The following is a 20,631-nucleotide window of genomic DNA, read 5'->3' as shown; positions in this document are numbered from 1 at the left end:
CTCCCTCCCTCCCTCCCTCCCTCCCTCCCTCCCTCCCTCCCTCCCTCCCTCCCTCCCTCCCTCCCTGCCTGCCTCCCTCCCTCCCTCCCTGCCTCTCTCCTCTCCAGGAACCCTGACGGTGATGTCCAGCCATGGTGTTACATCGCTGACCATGAAGACGGAATCTACTGGAGATACTGTGACATACCCACCTGTCAGAGTAAGAGAGTGTGTGTGTGTGTGTGTGTGTGTGTGTGTGTGTGTGTGTGTGTGTGCGTTCTTGTGTGTGCGTCAGAGTCTTGGAGTCAACGCCCTGTGTTCCTGTGTTACACCCTGGCTGACCTGAGAGCCCAGAGGCCCTGTTCATCTCCGGTCGGTGGCTCTGTCAGTCGCTCGGCGTGTCAGATAGTTATGAAAACGTTTAAAGGTCTTCTGCAGAAGCGTTTTACTGAACTATTATCATCCTGAAGAATGTCTCTTAACTGCCTACCATCAGCAGCTGTGCTGTGTCCGGGCATGCCTGTTCCATGTGAACTGTCAGTCAGTCAGTCACACTGTGTTTTTACATTTCTGTAATTAGCTGTCAGTCAGTCAGCTCAGCAGAGCTCAGTACAGCATTCAGTGTGTTGTGTTATTGCCTCTGTGCTTGACCTCTACTGGCATGTTCTCTACTGGCATGTTCTCTACTGGCATGTTCTTTACTAGCATGTTCTTTATTAGCATGTTCTCTACTGGCATGTTCTTTACTAGCATGTTCTCTACTGGCATGTTCTCTTTTGGCATGTTCTCTACTGGCATGTTCTTTACTAGCATGTTCTCTACTGGCATGTTCTCTTTTGGCATGTTCTCTACTGGCATGTTCTTTACTAGCATGTTCTTTACTAGCATGTTCTCTGCTGGCATGTTCTTTACTAGCATGTTCTTTACTAGCATGTTCTTTACTAGCATGTTCTCTACTGGCATGTTCTCTACTGGCATGTTCTCTTCTGGCATGTTCTCTACTGGCATGTTCTCTACTGGTATGTTCTCTTATGGCATGGTATCTACTGGCATGTTCTTTACTGGAATGTTCTCTTCTGGCATGTTCTCTTCTGGCATGTTCTCTTCTGACATGTTCTCTACTGGCATGTTCTCGACTGGCATGTTCTCTTCTACTGGAATGTTCTCTACTGGCATGTTCTCTTCTACTGGCATGTTCTCTACTGGCATGTTCTCTACTGGCATGTTCTCTACTGGCATGTTCTCTTCTGGCATGTTCTCTTCTGACATGTTCTCTTCTGACATGTTCTCTACTGGCATGTTCTCGACTGGCATGTTCTCTTCTACTGGCATGTTCTCTTCTACTGGCATGTTCTCTACTGGCATGTTCTCTTTTGGCATGTTTTCTACTACTGGCATGTTCTCTACTACTGGCATGTTCTCTACTACTGGCATGTTCTCTACTACTGGCATGTTCTCTACTGGCATGTTCTCTTCTAATGGCATGTTCTCTACTAGCATGTTCTCTTCTGGCATGTTCTCTACTGGCTTGTTCTCTACTGGCATGTTCTCTACTGGCATGTTGGGGCGGTGGGTAGCCTGGCGGGTAGCAGCGTTGGGCCAGTAACCGAAAGGTTGCTAGTTTAAATACCTGAGCTGACAAGGTAAACATCTGTTGTTCTGGCCCTGAGCAAGGCTGTTAACCCACTGTTGCCCGGGTGCCGAAGACGTGAATGTCGATTAAGCCAGCCCTCCGCACCTCTCTGATTCAGAGGGGTTGGGTTAAATGCGGAAGACACATTTCAGTTGAATGCATTCTGTTGTACAACTGACTAGGTATCCCCCTGTTCTCTACTGGCATGTCCTTATTTATTTAATGACATTTTTATTAATCCTTTATTTTAACAGGGAAGACATATTGAGACCTAGGTCTCTTTTCCAAATGTGCCCTGTATGATACAACATAAATATACACATTACACACAAAAAATATATATGTATATATATATATATATATATACATACAGTGCATTCAGAAAGTATTCAGACCCCTTGACATTTTCCACATTTTGTTACGTTACAGCCTTTATTTCCTCATCAATCCACACACAATACCCCATAATGACTATGCAAAAACAGGTTTTTAGAAATTGAAATATCACATTTACATAAGTATTCATACCCTTTACCCAGTACTTTGTTGAAACACCTTTGGCAGCGATTACAGCCTCAAGTCTTCTTGGGTATGACGCTACAAGCTTGGCACACCTGTATTTGGGGAGTTTCTCCCATTCTTCTGTGCAGATCCTCTCAAGCTCTGTCAGGTTGGATGGGGAACATCGCTGCACAGCTATTTTCAGGTCTCTCCAGAGATGTTCAAGTCCGGGCTCTGGCTGGGCCATTCAAGGACATTCAGAGACTTGTCCCGAAGCCACTCCTGCGTTGTCTTGGCTGTGTGCTTAGGGACGTTGTCCTGTTGGAAGGTGAACCTTCGCCCCAGTCTGAGGTCCTGAGCGCTCTGGAACAGGTTTTCATCAAGGATCTCTATGTACTTTGCGCCGTTCATCTTTCCCTCGATTTTGACTAGTCTCCCAGTCCCTGCTGCTGAAAAACATCCATGCTTCACCGTAGAGATGGTGCCAAGTTTCCTCCAGACGTGACGCTTGGCATTCAGGCCAAAGAGTTCAATCTTGGTTTCATCAGACCAGAGAATCTTGTTTCTCATCGTCTGAGTCCTTTAGGTACCTTTTGGCAAACTCCAAGCGGGCTGTCATGTGTCTTTTACTGAGGAGTGGCTTCCGTCTGGCCACTCTACCATAAAGGCCTGATTGATGGAGTGCTGCAGAAATGGTTGTCCTTCTGTAAGGTTCTCCCATCTCCAAAAAGGAACTCTGGAGCTCTGTCAGAGTGACCATGGGGTTCTTGGTCACCTCCCTGACCAAAGCCCTTCTCCCCCAATTGCTCAGTTTGGCCGGGCAGCCAGCTCTAGGAAGAGTCTTGGTGGTTCCAAACTTATTCAATTTAAGAATGATGGAGGCCACTGTGTTCTTGGGGACCTTCAATGCTGCAGACATTTTTTGGTACCCTTCCCCAGATCTGTGCGTCGACACAATCATGTCTCGGCGCTCATGGCTTGGTTTTTGCTCTGACATGCACTGTCAACTGTGGGACCTTATATAGACAGGTGTGTGCCTTTCAAAATCATGTCCAATCAATTGAATGTACCACAGGTGGACTCCAATCACGTTGTAGAAACATCTCAAGGATGATCAATGGAAACAGGATCAACTGAGCTGAATTTCGAGTCTGTAGTCCTCTGTAGCTCAATTGGTAGAGCATGGCGCTTGTAACGCCAGGGTAGTGGGTTCGATCCCCGGGACCACCCATACGTAAAAATGTATGTACACATGACTGTAAGTCGCTTTGGATAAAAGCGTCTGCTAAATGGCATATTTTATTTTTTTATTTTTTTCATAGCAAAGGATCTACTTATGTAAATAAGGTATTTCAGTTTTTTTATTTGTAATACATTTGCAAAAATTTCTAAAAACATGTTTTTGCTTCGTCATTATGGGGTATTGTGTGTAGATTGATGAGGGGAAAAAAATTGTTAATCCATTTTAGAATAAGGCTGTAACGTAACTAAATGTGGAAAAGTCAACGGTCTGAATACACATAAAGTGTCTCTTTCCGAATGCACTGTATATACAGTGGGGGGAAAAAGTATTTAGTTAGCCACCAATTGTGCAAGTTCTCCCACTTAAAAAGATGACAGAGGCCTGTAATTTTCATCACAGGTACACGTCAACTATGACAGACAAAATGAGATTTTTTTTCCAGAAAATCACATTGTAGGATTTTTTATGATTTTATTTGCAAATTATGGTGGAAAATAAGTATTTGGTCAATAACAAAAGTTTCTCAATACTTTGTTATATACCCTTTGTTGGCAATGACACAGGTCAAACGTTTTCTGTAAGTCTTCACAAGGTTTTCACACACTGTTGCTGGTATTTTGGCGCATTCCTCCATGCAGATCTCCTCTAGAGCAGTGATGTTTTGGGGCTGTCGCTGGGCAACACGGACTTTCAACTCCCTCCAAAGATTTTCTATGGGGTTGAGATCTGGAGACTGGCTAGGCCACTCCAGGACCTTGAAATGCTTCTTACGAAGCCACTCCTTCGTTGCCCGGGCGATGTGTTTGGGATCATTGTCATGCTGAAAGACCCAGCCACATTTCATCTTCAATGCCCTTGCTGATGGAAGGAGGTTTTCACTCAAAATCTCACGATACATGGCCCCATTCATTCTTTCCTTTACACGGATCAGTCGTCCTGGTCCCTTTGCAGAAAAACAGCCCCAAAGCATGATGTTTCCACCCCCATGCTTCACAGTAGGTATGGTGTTCTTTGGATGCAACTCAGCATTCTTTGTCCTCCAAACATGACGAGTTCAGTTTTTACCAAAAAGTTATATTTTGGTTTCATCTGACCATATGACATTCTCCCAATCGTCTTCTGGATCATCCAAATGCACTCTAGCAAACTTCAGACGGGCCTGGACATGTACTGGCTTAAGCAGGGGGACACGTCTCGCACTGCAGGATTTGAGTCCCTGGCGGCGTAGTGTGTTACTGATGGTAGGCTTTGTTACTTTGGTCCCAGCTCTCTGCAGGTCATTCACTAGATCCCCCCGTGTGGTTCTGGGATTTTTGCTCACCGTTCTTGTGATCATTTTGACCCCACGGGGTGAGAATTTGCGTGAAATTATCAGTGGTCTTGTATGTCTTCCATTTCCTAATAATTGCTCCCACAGTTGATTTCTTCAAACCAAGCTGCTTACCTATTGCAGATTTAGTCTTCCCAGCCTGGAGCAGGTCTACAATTGTGTTTCTGGTGTCCTTTGACAGCTCTTTGGTCTTGGCCATAGTGGAGTTTGGAGTGTGACTGTTTGAGGTTGTGGACAGGTGTCTTTTATACTGATAACAAGTTCAAACAGGTGCCATTAATACAGGTAACGAGTGGAGGACAGAGGAGCCTCTTAAAGAAGAAGTTACAGGTCTGTGAGAGCCAGAAATCTTGCTTGTTTGTAGGTGACCAAATACTTATTTTCCACCATAATTTGTAAATAAATTCATTAAAAATCCTACAATGTGATTTTCTGGATTTTTTTTTCTCAATTTGTCTGTCATAGTTGACGTGTACCTATGATGAAAATTACAGGCCTCTCTCATCTTTTTAAGTGGGAGAACTTGCACAATTGGTGGCTGAATAAATACTTTTTTCCCCCACTCTCTCTCTCTCTCTATATATATATATATATATATATATATATATATATATACACACACATTAAAATACAAAAACACAGTCAGGGGAAGCACAAATAAAACATTACAAATCAACCAGTTGCATTCCTCCACAAATAAGTCCCCAATCAATGCTTTAAATTGCCCAAAAGGACCAGAACATCAAGATGAAATGTATTTTGAATTTTGTTCCAGCAATATTGTGCATTAAAACTAAAAGCAGATTTATCTAGCTCTGTGGAGACCCAAGGAACCCCAATAGTTAATGTATCCTGTGAACGGGTTAGGCAACTCAGGTGTCTATACTTCTACAGCAAAACTAGATCAGACGGAAGCTTATGAAGTAGGGCCTTGTAAACAAAAAGGGAGTAATGTAGAGATCTACGGGTCTTTAGCAAAGCCCAGCCAACCTTTTGATACAGGATACAGTGATGAGTATCAAAACTGTCACCTGTAACAAAACGAAGGACACTATGGTAGATGGCATGCAAATATTTAAGAGTAGTAGCAGCTGCACTTTGATAAATTAAAAGGTTGACTGAATATTCTGCTTCCTACTGCTTAGAGAAAGGCACGATCTGTTTCGGTATAAAAAGCCAACTTTAAATCTTAGCTTCTTAACCAGCTCATCTATTTGTTTTTTAAACGTAAAATCCATATAAATCCAAATGGCTAAGTATTTATATGCGGGAACACGTTCGATTGGAGAACCATCTAATGAGTGAACATGTAGATCATCTGAAACATTCTTATGAGAGTTTAAAAACAACATGTATTTTGATTTGCCCGTATTAAGTACACATTTTAAATCAGCAAGGGATTCCTGCAAAACTATAAAATATGACTGTAGTTTTGACACAGCCAGATCAACAGTTGGGGCAATAGCATACATAATAGTATTATCCGCATATAGATTAAGTTTACCATTTTTAACAGATTGACCAATGGTGTTTATATAAATAGTGAAGCAAACTCGACCCCTGTGGTACACCTTTATGTACATCAAGAAATTCAGATCATGATGGCCTGAGTTCTGTCACAAAGATAATCATGAAACCATGAACAGGCGTCAGAGCTCAGGCCTATCGAGGACAACTTGTTCAATAAATTAGCATGATCAACAGTATGAAAAGCTTTTGACAAGTCCACAAACAAAGCAGCACATTTCATGTTAGTGTCTAAAGCATTGACAAGATCATGAACAACTAAAGTGCTTGCTGTAATAGTGCTATGCCCAGGTCTAAACCCTGATTGGTTTACATTCAAAATACATTTCTCAGATAAAGAGCAAAGTTGTCCATTTACCAAGGATTCTAGAATCTCAGCCAGACAAGGAAGCCTTCAAATGGGGCGATAATTATTAAGATCTATCCTGCCCTTATGGAGTGGCAGCACAAGAGCTGATTTCCATACTTTAGAAATATTTCCTGATAACAATGTTACATTTTAAATGTGGGTTATTAAGCCAACAATGATGGGCGCTGCACACTTAAGCACTTAAGCTCCTGTGGATTTCTTGTTGTCTATTGCTAGAAAAGCATCCAGGACTTATTATGTGGTTCTCTGTAGCTCAACTGGTAGAGCACGGCGCTTGTAACGCCAAGGTAGTGGGTTCGATCCCCGGGACCACCCATACACAAAAATGTATGCACGCATGACTGTAAGTCGCTTTGGATAAAAGCGTCTGCTAAATGGCATATTTATTTTATTTATTTTATTTTTATGTAAATAGCTGGGGAAAAAAAGCTTTGACTAACATTTCTCTGATCATTCGGCAGGTTTCCCCTATCTGCATCCAGCCCAATATCATTGCGAATTAGCTTAGGAGTTTTTTTCATAATGAGGCCAGTGTCTGAATTAATTTGTTGTGGCAGAGAGGAGAAAGTAGAACCCTTTAGGGATTTGACAGTTTTCCAGAATTTAGCCGGATTCCCATTACAATCCGAAAGAGCGGTTACATAAAAATCTAATTGAGCCTTTCTGATTTGTCTTACACAATGATTCCTCAGTTGCTTAAAAGCTTGCCAGTCCTGGCCTAAGCCTGTGTTCCAAGCCTTGACTCAAGCATAATCTCTTTTATGAATGACTTCTGATAATTCCGGAGTGTACCAGACATTCGATCTACCTTTAACCCTTCAATTTTTGAAGGGAGCATGTTTATTCACAATAGTATTGAAAAGATCTAGCCCAATACATCAAGCCCAATACTTCTTTAGGCCTGGTGTATGCTGCAGAGTTCCTTTCCCCTTCATTACTGTACTGTGTGTCCCAGTACCAACTATGTAGAGAGGGACCTGGAGGCTTCATTCATAAAGTGCTGATCTAGGATCAGGTACCCCCTGTCCATTTACACGTATTTATTATTGTAGTCTAACATCTTAACTGATCCTAGATCAGCACTCCTATTCTCAGACGCTCTATGAATACTTGCCCTCGGAGGCTGTATGGGGTTCCTACTCCTCTGTGTGATTCAAGCTAAAGGACTCAAGCCTACTCAGACCTCTCACTCTGGAGGCCAAATGGCTAAAGGACCCATTAACCCAACCAACAATGCGTGGCCTGCTGAAAAGACAGCTATGGTTTGTGGTGTGTCTCTCCCACTCTCTCTCGCTCTCTCGCTCTCTCTCTCTCCCTCGCTCTCTCTCTCTCTCTCTCTCTCTCTCTCTCTCTCTCTCTCTCTCTCTCTCTCTCTCTCTCTCTCTCTCTCTCTCTCTCTCTCTCTCTCTCTCGCTCTCGCTCTCGCTCTCGCTCTCTTTCGACTGACCTATTTCACACAAGTGTCCAGTTATCCATGAATGTCTCGACCAGACCGATCCCCCACCTTTGTGTCAGAGTGGGTAAGGCCGACACCCATCCAACCACCCATTCCCCTGGCTGGTTGTGTCAAAGGGGGGCAGGCAGGCCCGCCCATCCATCCACCCATTCCCCAGGCTGGAGTAAGCAATAAGCTGATTCCTTATCTCATGTGAATTGAGGCCAGCCTTTGTTGCAGGCAGATGGGATACTGCCACCATAGTCCTGCTCCCCCCCTGCCTGACTGCCTGTTTTTGTCTGCTGTCTTCCAGTCTGGATTGGTGCAGCCTGCCTGCCCGGTAACCTATCCTTGTGCCGTGTGTGTGTGTCCAACTTCTCTTGCTTGCTGCGAGCTTCGCCCATATCGAATGCAGCTCTATTTCTGCCCTGGCATTATAGATAGAGATAGACACACTGTATTTCTGAATAGAGGGAAAATTTAGAGAAGAAAAGGGCTCAGAGCGAGGCATCTACAATGAAGACAGATGAAAACATGCCTCTTCTGTTCTGGGGAGACGGTTCTGCCTCCGGGCAGCCAGCAAGCTGAGAGAGAGTGGGTTCTAGAACATGAAACCAAACCAGTCGTTTCATCTTATTGTGTAACCAAAGTCACCACGTGGTGCCTATCTCCCTGCCTTCCTGTCTAGCTCCCTGTATACCTACCTGTCTCCCTGTCTGCCTGTCTCCCTGCCTGCCTGTCTCCCTGCCTGCCTCCCTGCCTGCCTCTCTGCCTGTCTGTCTGCCTCCCTGCCTGTCTCCCTGTCTGCTTCCCTGTCTGTCTGTCTGTCTCCCTGCCTCTCTGCCTGTCTGTCTGCCTCCCTGCCTGTCTCCCTGTCTGCCTCCCTGTCTGCTTCCCTGTCTGCTTCCCTGTCTGTCTGTCTGTCTGTCTGTCTGTCTGTCTGTCTGCCTGTCTGCCTGTCTGCCTGTCTATTTTGTCTGTGTTTTTGTCTGTTTTGGTTGGTCTGCATGTTGTTTTGTCTGTTTTCGTGTGGCATTGTGGCTATTCACTGAGGCTCTGTCTGTACCCACCAGGGTTGGTCAGGTCAGTTTCAACACTGTGCCCTGTCATCCAGGGTCATCACGTCATCCTGGTGAGGCAGCAGGCACACCCTGTTAAAACAACAACAACAAAAATTTAATTTAGCAGATGCTTTTATCAAATTGAAATGAGACGTTTTAAAATCTCTATTTAGTTATGTAAATGTCATGTTATAGAAGGGTCTAGACATATTTTTTGTGATTTGGTGTTGGGGGCAGTCCTGAAGAGTTGTCTTTGAAACACCCACGCACATGGAAGTGGTCCGATGAAGCGGATGCTAAGCTACAGGACTGTTTCACTAGCACAGACTGGAATACGTTCTGGGATTCATCCAATGGCATTGAGGAGTTTACCACATCAGTCACCGGCTTCATTAATAAGTGCATCGACGACGTCGTCCCCACGGTGACCGTACGTACATAACCCAACCAGAAGCCGTGGATTACAGGCAACATCTACATCCACACTGAGCTAAAGGCTAAAGCTGCCGCTTTCAAGGAGCGGGACACTAATCCAGACGCTTATAAGAAATCCCGCTACGACCTCCGACAAGCCATTAAACAGGCAAAGCGTCAATACAGGACTAAGATCAAATCCTACTACACCGGCTCTGACGCTCGACGGATGTGACAGGGCTTGCAAACTATCACTGATTACAAAGGGAAACCCATCCGCGAGCTGCCCAGCAACGCAAGCCTACCAAACAAGCTAAACGCATTCTATGCTCGTTTTGAGGCAAGCAACACTGAACCATGCATGAGAGCACCAGCTGTTTCGGACGACTGTGTGATCACGCTCGCCATAGCCGATGTGAGTAAGACCTTTAAACAGGTCAATTTTCACAAGGCCGCAGGGCCAGACGGATTGCCAGGACGTGTACTCTGAGCATGTGCTGACTAACTGGCAAGTGTCTTCACTCACATTTTCAACCTGTCCCTGGCCGAGTCTGTAATACCTACATGTTTCAACAGACCACCATAGTCCCTGAGCCAAAGAACACCAAGGTAACCTGCCTAAATGACTACCGACCCATAGCACTCACGTCTGTAGCCATGAAGTGCTTTGAAAGGCTGGTCATGGCTCACTTCAACACCATCATCCCAGAAACCCTAGACCCCACACCAATTTGCATACTGCCCCAACAGATCAGATGATGCAATCTCTATTGCACTCCACACAGCCCTCACCCACCTGGACAAAAGGAACACCTATGTAAGAATACTGTTCATTGACTACAGCTCTGCATTCAACACCATAGGCCCCTCCAAGCTCATCACCAATCTCAGGACCCTGGGACTGAACACCTCCCTCTGCAACTGGAACCTGGACTTCCTGACGGGCCGCCCCCAGGCGGTGAGGGTAGGCAACAACACCACCACCACGCTGACATCAACACAGGGGCCCCCCCTCAGGGTGCGTGTTTACTCCTATCCTTTACTCCCTGTTCACCCACGACTGCGTGGCCGCGCACGACTCCAACAGAGGAGGAGGTCAGTGACCTGGCAGTGTGGTGCCAGGACAACAACAACCTCTCCCTCAACGTCAGCAAGACAAAGGAACTGATTGTGGACTACAGGAAACGGAGGGGCGAGCATGCCCCCATCCACATCGATGGGGCTGTAGTGGAGTGGGTTGAGAGCTTGAAGTTCCTCAGTGTCCACATCACTAAGGAATTAACAATGTCCACACACACCCACACAGATGTGAAGAGGGCACAACAGTGCCTTTTCCCCCTCAGGTGCCTTAAAAGATGTGGCTTCCTCTAAATGTTCTACAGCTGCACCATTGAGAGCATCTTGACTGGCTGCATCACCGCTTGGTACGGCAACTGCAAGGCACCCGACCGCAAGGCGCTACACGGGTGGTGGGTACGGCCCAGTCTATCACTAGTGCCGAGGTCCCTGCCATCCAGGACCTCTAGACCAGGCGGTGTCAGAGGAAAGGCCCCAAAAATGGTCAAAGACTCCAGCCATTAAATTATTGCGTCTGAGCTCCTAGAGTGTGCGGCTCTCCTTTTCTTTTTCAAAGACCAGCCACCCAAGCCATAGACTGTTCTCTCTGATACCGCACGGCAAGCGGTACCAGTGCGCCAAGTCTGGAACCAACAGGACCCTGAACAGCTTCTATCCCCAAGCCATAAGATTGCTAAACAAGACTGATAAATAGCTAATCAAATGGCTACCCGGACTATCTACATTGAGCCTTTTTTGCACTAACTCACTTTACCCCTACCTATATGTACATAGCAACCTCAGTTACCTCGTACCCCTGCACATCGACTCAGTATTGGTACCAAGGCATAACATTTACTTTTTGGTCCACCAGCCACTGTGGCAGGTAGATTTAAAAATCTACCAGCCACTCAGATGTTTTACCAGCCCCCAAAAAAATATTCTGCTAAAATTACATCAACAAAACACAAAAACACAGATGAGCATGCTTTGTAATGTTTTCAAAATAATTAATGTATTACTATACTGTACAAAAATATAAATGCAGCATGCAACAATTTCAAAGATTTTACTGAGTTACACTTCATATAAGGAAATCAGTCAATTGAAATAAATTCATTAGGCCCTAATCTGTGGATTTCACATGACTGGGAATAGAGATATGCATCTGTTGATCACAGATACCTTTAAATATGGGACACGTGGATCAGAAAACCAGTCAGTATCTGGTGTGACCACCTTTGCGTCATGCAGCCCAACACATCTCCTTCGCATAGAGTTGATCAGGCTGTTGATTGTGGCCTGTGGAATGTTGTCACACTCCTCTTCAATGGCTGTGTGAAGTTGCTGGATATTGGCAGGAACTGGAACACGCTGTCGTACACGTCGATCTAGAGCATCCCAAACATGCTCAATGGGTGACATGTCTGGTGAGTATGCAGGCCATAGAAGAACTGGGACATTTTCAGCTTCCGGGAATTGTGTACAGATCCTTGCGACATGGGGCTGTGCATTATCGTGCTGAAACATGAAGTGATGGCGGCTGATGAATGGCATGACAATGGGCCTCAGGATCACGTCATGGTAACTCTGTGCATTCAAATTGCCATTGATAAAATGCAATTGTGTTAGTTGTCCGTAGCTTATGCCTGCCCATACCATAACCCCACCATCACCATGTGGCACTCTGTTCACAATGTTGACATCAGCAAACCGCTCGCCAACACGACGCCATACACGTGTTCTGTGGTTGAGAGGCCGGTTGGACGTACTGCCAAATTCTCTAAAACGACGTTGGAGGCGGCTTATGGTAGAGAAATTAACATTCAATTCTCTGGCAACAGCTCTGGTGGACATTCCTGCGGTCAGCATGCCAATCGCACACTCCCTTAAAACCTGAGACATCTGTGGCATTGTGTTGTGTGACAAAACTGCACATTTTAATAATAATAAAATGCCATTTAGCAGACGCTTTTATCCAAAGCGACTTACAGTCATGCGTGCATACATTTTTTTTGTGTATGGGTGGTCCCGGGGATCGAACCCACTACCTTGGCGTTACAAGCGCCGTGCTCAACCAGCTGAGCTACAGTGGCCTTTTATTGTCGCCAGCAAAAGATGCACCTTTGTAATGATCATGCTGTTTAATCAGCTTCTTGATATGCCACACCTGTCAGGTGGATGGATTACCTTGGCAAAGGAGAACTGCTCACTAACAGGGATGCAAGCACATTGGTGCACAACATTTGAGAGAAATACGTTTTTTTTGCATATGGAATATATCTGGGATCTTTTATTTCAGCTCATAAAACATGGGACCAACACTTTACATGTTGCGTTTATATTTTTGTTCAGTGTTGTAAGAAGTAATGTGGTATATTGTTTCATTTCATTTTTTGTGACCTTAGTCTTTTAACCAAAATATCACAGATGAGACAAAAAAATTAACCTCCTTCTTTAAGGGCGGAGGTTACCTTGGTAACGTGATAAGATTGTGTGTGTGTCAAGATTTGATTTGACACACACACACACACTGCAGTCCTGGAGCCTTCTCTGAAAAACAAAGACACTGAGACTTTGAAGTGATCAAGGCGATGAGCTCGTCTCTCAACAGCCAGCAGTATGATCAGGAGAAACAGGCTTTGTGTGTCACTACATTCCTAGCTCTCTTCTCTTCTTGACAATGTGTTCTTTACAGTATGTTTACATTTTCATTTTAAAGAAGAGGCCGTCCTTGAGGTTGTTGGGGCCATTAGATAATCTCATTACTCATACAGTGCCTTCAGAAAGTATTCACACCACTTTACTTTTTCCACGTTTTTTTGTGTTACAAAGTGGGATTACATTTATTTAATTGTCATTTTTTGTGAACAATCTACACAAAATACTCTGTAATGTCAAAGTGGAAGAAAAATTCTAACATTAGTTAAAGAAATAAAAAAATAAAGGAAAAATAAAACACTAATATATCTTGATTAGATAAGTATTCAACCCCCTGAGTCAATACATGTTAGAATCACCTTTGGCAGCAATAACAGCTGTGAGTCTTTCTGGGTAAGTGTCTTAAGAGCTTTCCACACCTGGATTGTGCAACATTTGCCCATTATTCTCTGTCAAATTCGTTGTTGATCATTGCTAGACAACCATTTTCAGGTCTTGCCATAGATTTTCGAGCAGATTTAAGTCAAAATTATAACTCAGCCACTCAGGAACTTTCACTGTCTTCTTGGTAAGCAACTCCAGTGTAGATTTGGCCTTGTGTTTTAGGTTATTGTCCTCCTGAAAGGTGAATTAATCTCCCCGTGTCTGGTGGAAAGCAGACTCAACCAGGTTTTCCTCAAGGATTTTGCCTGTGCTTAGGTCCATTCTGTTTCTTTTTTTCCTGAAAAACTCCACAGTCCTTAACGATTACAAGCATACCCATAACATGATGCAGCCACCACTATGCTTGAAAATATGGAGAGTGGTACTCAGTAATGTGTTGTATTGGATTTGCCCCAAACATAACACTTTTTATTCAGGACAAAAAGTGAATTGCTTTGCCTCCCTGGTCTTTGTGGTTGAATCTGTGTTTGAAATTCACTGCTCGACTGTGAATCTGTGTTTGAAATTCACTGCTCGACTGTTGAATCTGTGTTTGAAATTCACTGCTCGACTGAGGGACCTTACAGATATATGAGGTACAGAGTATGTGGTGGGTACAGAGATGAGGTAGTCATTCAAAAATCATGTTAAACACTATTATTGCACACAAACTGAGTCCATGCAACTTATTATGTGACTTGTTAAGCACATTTCTACCCCTGAACTTATTTAATCTTGCCATACAAAGGGGTTGAATACTTATTGACTCAAGAGATATCAGCTTTTAATTTGTATTAATTTGTAAATATTTAGAAAAATATAATTCTACTTTGACATTATGGGTTATTGTGTGTAGGCCAGGGACACAAAATCTCCATTTAATAAGATATTTATTCAGGCTGTAACACAACAAAATGAGGAAAACATCAAGGGGTGTGAATACTTTCTGAAGGCAGCGTATATACACATCATAAACCTAAGTATTATTCAACCCAGGGACAATTTAACTGTCAAACATTGTAAACGTGCTGATAGGCCACAAGGTCCATACATTTGTCTACTGTGCAGTGGAAGTGTCAAGCATATGCTAATCACAGGAGGTTGGTGACACCTTAATTGGGGAGGATGGGGCTCGTGGTAACTCCTGGAGCGGAATCAGTGGAATGGTATCAAATACATCAAACACATGGTTTCCATTTTGTTGATGCTATTCCATTTGCTCCGTTCCAGCCATTGTTATGAGCCGTCCTCCCCTCAGCAGCCTCCACTGATGCTAATACACATTGTTGTTCTCTATCAAAGCCAGGTAGTCCCAAGGGTGTTATTTTGATTGATAAGGTAGGACAGGGTTACAGCCTAAGCTGCCTGTTGCACCGGGACATTGTATGGGAAGGGGAGGTGTAACACTCTCGATCCATTAAAAAAATCTAGTTTATTATAAATCAAGTTTTAAAAACATACAGCGATGTTTCTGTCTATATCGAGACCTTCAACAAACAGAGGGGTGGCAGGTACCCTAGAGGTTAAGAGCGTTGGGTAAGTAACCGAAAGGTCGCTGGTTCGAATACCCGAGCTGACTATGTGAAACATCTGTCGATGTGTCCTTGAGCTTAGCCCTTAATTGCCACTCTGGATAAGACTGTCTGCTAAATGACAATTCAATAAAAATAGCATATGCTAATGTTCATTTTTTTTTTTTTTTTTCGGTGAAATTCAAAGGCAGGTAGTCCCTCGGGTGTTATTTGTGATTGATTAAAGAGGAGAGAGGGAAAATGTAAAACTGCCTGTTCCACTTGCACCTGAAATTTGCATTAGAAGGTGCGGTGTGACACTCACTCTCTCCATTATAAAAATAATGTTTACTATAAATCAAGTTTTAAAAATGTACAGTGACGTTTCAGTCTACACAAAGACCTTCATCAAACATAGCAGCTTATCCTAATGTAAAATTGTTTCTCTGTGCATTGAAGTTCAAAGTAAAGACAGTCACTGAAGAGTTAGCAGTGAATGATTGGAGAGGACAGAGTGAAGCCTGAAGAATTAGCAGTGATTGATTGGCAAGGATAGAGTGAAGCCTGAAGAGTTAGCAGTGATTGATTGGAGAGGACAGAGTGAAGCCTGAAGAAATAGCAGTGATTGATTGGCGAGGATAGAGTGAAGCCTGAAGAGTTAGCAGTGATTGATTGGAGAGGACAGAGTGAAGCCTGAAGAATTAGCAGTGATTGATTGGAAAGAACAGAGTGAAGCTTGAAAGTGTGATCACTTATTCCAAACGTCATTACCATGCTATCTGTCTAACGTTTTTATGAGGTAGTTGTCTGATTTATTATTACGCTATATATCAATTTTTATTAGGCCATAAAGGAAAAGGTTATGATGAGATGTTATATGATCCGTTGGTTTCTTGTAATATATTAGTAGGACCTGGAGTACTGTATCTCCTGGTCAGGTCATGTGATCCAGTCAGGGTCCAATGTTATCATACATTCTACATTTTAGTCATTAGCTCTTAACCAGAGCGTCTTATAATCAGTGCATTCAACTAAGCTAGGTAAAAAAAAAGTTTGCCATCTTCCTCCACCAGGAGAGTTGGTGTAAGGTGGAGTTGCCCCTAGATGCTGATCTGGGGTCAGTTTTCCCACACTAATGGTTAAGGTTAGGATTGGGTGAGGGGAAACAGATCCTAGATCTGTACCTAAGGGAGCTGGAGAGTTAAACTGTTCAGGATCGGTGAACGTTTGGGTTTTTTGGCCTAGCACTACACTGCTGATTCAAATCATCAAAGCTTGTTGAATCAGCTGTGTAGTGCTATGGTAAAAACTAAAAGGTGCACCCAGGGGTGGCCCCACGACCGAGTTTGGAAACCCTGCTCTATGGCGCTGATCATGGTAATACAGCCTTTTGGCCACTAGAGGCCTCTATCATTCTCTATGTGAGAGTGATCTTTCGATTGCGGTGACTTATTAGTTTGTAGCTCAAACGGTTCGGGTTTTACAGACGATTTTGTGACTATTTTCTTTTCCGGATCCTCTCATGTTTTTGAAAAAGACAGCTTTCACAAGCCCATGTTATGGAATAGGCGGAAAGAGGGGATTGAGCTGCAGCCAGTACAAGAAACGGTAAGCCTCTAGCATAAACACACAGGGAGCTATTCAATATTCAAAATTACGTCACCGTGTGACGCACGGTGCGTCAATCGACTCTAGGGGGGTTTTAGGGAGCTCACTCTGTAAAGTATCCTCTCCCTATAGTAAACTGGTTTAATACAGCCGTGGTTGTCTGTTTTTCCCATCTAGTAAAGAGAATATGGGCAACACTTTATTTCACGCCTGCCATTATAATGCATTAGACTTGTCATGTGCGTGCTGAACCCTTCAAATGTCTTATGGTCATCTCATAATGATCCAAACTTAATACCAAAATATGTTGTGGCAAAATACTGCTCCTGACTGTAGATAAAAGGCAGTGTGTTTCAACACACACATAAACTCTCTCTCTCTCTCTCCAAATTCTCCCCCTTCTCCCCAGAGGGGTGGACACGCATCCCTGAGGTGTAGTGAAGCAGAGCAGGCTGGGTAAAATAAAAACAACATTCTGTTTTACAATCAGCAGTCTATTGTCTTACTGAGACTGGTTCCACTGCCATAACCCCCAATAACCTCCCTCCACTGCACTGTGTCTCACACACACACACACATAGTGTACATACACACACACTGACGTACACACACGCACGCACACTTGCGCACACACACACACCGCAATATGTTTTATGATGTCTAAAGCCCTGAATCAAATATGAAACACACAGACACATAAAGGCATGAAGAAGGAAACACCCTCTCTCTCTCTCTCTCTTTCTCTGTGTCTCTCCCTCTCTCTCTCTCTGTCTCTCTGTCTCTCTCTCTCTCTCTCTCTCTCTCTCTCTCTCTCTCTCTAATAACAATTATTAGAACGTCTCCATGTTTCTTTTTCCTACAGGAGTTACGGCATAACATGCTGGAGTAAAACAGAGCAAGCCTGAATTATGGGATCATATTCTCTCTGTTTCATTATGTTCCTCTCTCAAATCATACTGGAGTAGAACGGAGCTATCCTGACCTTGATAAGACCCAGCTGGATCCTGACCTTGATAAGACCCAGCTGGATCCTGACCTTGATAAGACCCAGCTGGATCCTGACCTTGATAAGACCCAGCTGGATCCTGACCTTGATAAGACCCAGCTGGATCCTGACCTTGATAAGACCCAGCTGGATCCTGACCTTGATAAGACCCAGCTGGATCCTGACCTTGATAAGACCCAGCTGGATCCTGACCTTGATAAGACCCAGCTGGATCCTGACCTTGATAAGACCCAGCTGGATCCTGACCTTGATAAGACCCAGCTGGATTTAGGCTACACTCTGAAGTCTAAACATAGACAGTTTATAGACACAGAGAACAATTCATGTACAAACAAAGACAAATATATGGTGAGAGAAGAGGGGGTAGAAAGTGAGAGAGATAGACAGAATCAGAGAGATCAGAGAGAGAGACATGGAATCATAGAGAGACATGGAGTGAGAGAGAAAACTACAGAGAGAGAGAATAACTTATAAACATAGTCAGCGATAAGGATTATTTCCTTGGTACTTAACATTCCAGGAGAGACAGAGCATGTTGGCATGGAGGGGGTGTCAGGTGTGTGTGTGTGTGTGTGTGCGTAAACGTGAGTGTGTGAGTGTGTGTGTGTGTGTGTCAGAGTCGTTAAGGTGTTGACAAAGCGGCAGTGTGGGGACATTGTTAATAAGCCTCTGGGATCCTGTCCAAGCCCCAAAATACCTTCCTGTGTTACTCTAGGGCACTGACACGCAGCAAAGATGATCTATTATATTGACAAGATATTAGAGTGACGGCTCTAAAGATGGAAATACATGTCCTCAAAGGTGGAAGGCAGGCGGGAGGAGGCGAGATCAGGCGGGACCATTCTATCCAATGAGAGGGCAGATATGTGGTCCTCTGTAGCTCAATTGGTAGAGCATGGCGCTTGTAACGCCAGGGTAGTGGGTTCAATCCCCGGGACCACCCATACGTAAAAAATGAATGCACACATGACTGTAAGTCGCTTTGGATAAAAGCGTCTGCTAAATGGCATATTATATGCGTGTGAACAACAGGCCATAGACATAGATAGAGGACTCATCTTTGTATCTGTGCCATTATAGCGTCTGTGACAGCATGGGCAGCGCCATTTTAAAGTAGTCAATGTTCTTCTTCTTCATTGGCTGATTGCTCCTAACTTATTGAATCCCTACCCAGTTGACTACTTTAAAATGGTGGAAGCCCTCAATGGCAATATCCATGCTAAAACGGGTTATATCCATGGTGAGGCCTCTATCTATCTCTATGACAAGACGCCCAACTCCGATATAAGGTAGTTTTTTTCAAAGTTGCCGAAATGACACATGTCAACTTATATAAAGATATATGCCATTTAGCAGACGCTTTTATCCAAATCAACTTAGTCATGCGTGCATACATTTTATGTATGGGTGATCCCGGGAATTGAACCCACTACCCTGGCGTTACAAGCGCTGTGCTCTACCAACTGAGCTACAGAGGACCACAGTTGTGGCATTCATAAACAACCTAACCATTACGAAACTTCTATTCGATCAAATAAGCCTCACGTAGCAAATTATCAATTACATTTTTTGTTGACCAAATTCAACACTCTCTTATTGACCATACAAAAATTCCTCACTTTGTGGGCTTATTTTAGTGGACAGATTTTGAGCGGAGTAAAACCTCTTGCTTCGCCTCTTCCTCTCTGCACACACACGTGTTATTTTGGGTAGGTAGAGACCCGCCCACATGTTAAATGATATGACTGACTGAAGAGTATTTTATAATAATAATAATATGCCATTTAGCAGACGCTTTTATCCAAAGCGACTTACAGTCATGTGTGCATACATTTTTGTGTATGGGTGGTCCCGGGGTTCGAACCCACTACCTTGGCGTTACAAGCGCCGTGCTCTACCAGCTGAGCTACAGAGGACCACATTTATTGCAGGGGAATGTGCTTTTAAAGTCTCCTTTTCCCTTTGTGACCTCACAGCGTTCTAGTGTTCTAACCATGAAGTGCTAATACGTTTCTGGGTGTGTTCGAGGGCGTCAAAACCGTGATGTATCATGGGTAAATTGTGACCAACGGACTGATCTACAAATAAGAGACCCCACGCTGTCCGTTACGTTCTATGGCCCACACAAATGTTGTTAGAGAGCCTAGATATGGTTTACCATCTGTGTGAGCGCTCTGACCCTTATCAATTAGTTACCTTGTGTGCTGCTACTAAACTGAGCTTTTGGGTTTCCCCTGGAGTGGGAACATAGTGTATTCTCTAGGCTGACTGACACAGATAGTTCCCTCAGTCATCCACTGTATAAAGGTGTTGTGTAAATGGTGTTCTGTAGATATATTTTCCCCCTCATGAATGAATCCTACACTTATCAATGAGTATACTTGCTACTAAACTGACCTTCTGTATTCCACCAGTAGGAACGTAGTGCATTCTTTAGGCTGACACACAGAGAGTGGCCATTGAGACATTTCCACTGTATAAAGAGAGAGGTGCTGTAGATATTTGTTCCCCTCATGAATGAGTCCTGCAGGTTGTTAGCACTTGGCAGCTAGTTTAGAAAGGCTGGCTGATTAACTTTCTAATAAGTAATTGTCGTCTTCTTCTTGTCCTCTCTCTCTCTCTCTCTCTCTCTCTCGCTCTCTCTCTTTCTCTCTCTCTCTCTGTCTCTCTCTCTCTCTCTCTCGCTCTCTGTCTCTCTCTCTCTCTCTCTTTGTCTCTGTCTCTCTCTCTCTCTGTCTCTCTCTCTATCTCTCTCTCTCTCTTTGTCTCTCTCTCTGTCTCTGTCTCTGTCTCTCTCTCTCTCTCTCTGTCTCTCTCTCTCTCTCTGTCTCTCTTCTCTCTTTGTCTCTCTCTCTGTCTCTCTCTCTCTCTCT

The 20,631-nt window shown here is 43.9% G+C and overlaps 1 protein-coding gene across 2 annotated transcripts in view; it reads left to right on the top strand.

The window, feature by feature from the left end:
• The window catches only part of LOC311144567 (kremen protein 1-like), a 90,920-nt gene that overhangs the window by 54,020 nt on the left and 16,269 nt on the right, over positions 1 to 20,631 (top strand). For both annotated transcript variants that reach the window (XM_084180601.1, XM_084180602.1), the window contains exon 3: positions 108 to 199. In XM_084180601.1, the coding sequence (XP_084036727.1) occupies positions 108 to 199 (92 nt within the window). The remainder of the gene's footprint in view (positions 1 to 107; positions 200 to 20,631) is intronic.

The sequence above is a fragment of the Coregonus lavaretus genome, assembly GCF_964263955.1.
Source record: "Coregonus lavaretus genome assembly, chromosome: 17".
Lineage (NCBI taxonomy): Eukaryota > Metazoa > Chordata > Actinopteri > Salmoniformes > Salmonidae > Coregonus > Coregonus lavaretus.
This window is presented reverse-complemented; position numbering and strand designations above follow the sequence as displayed.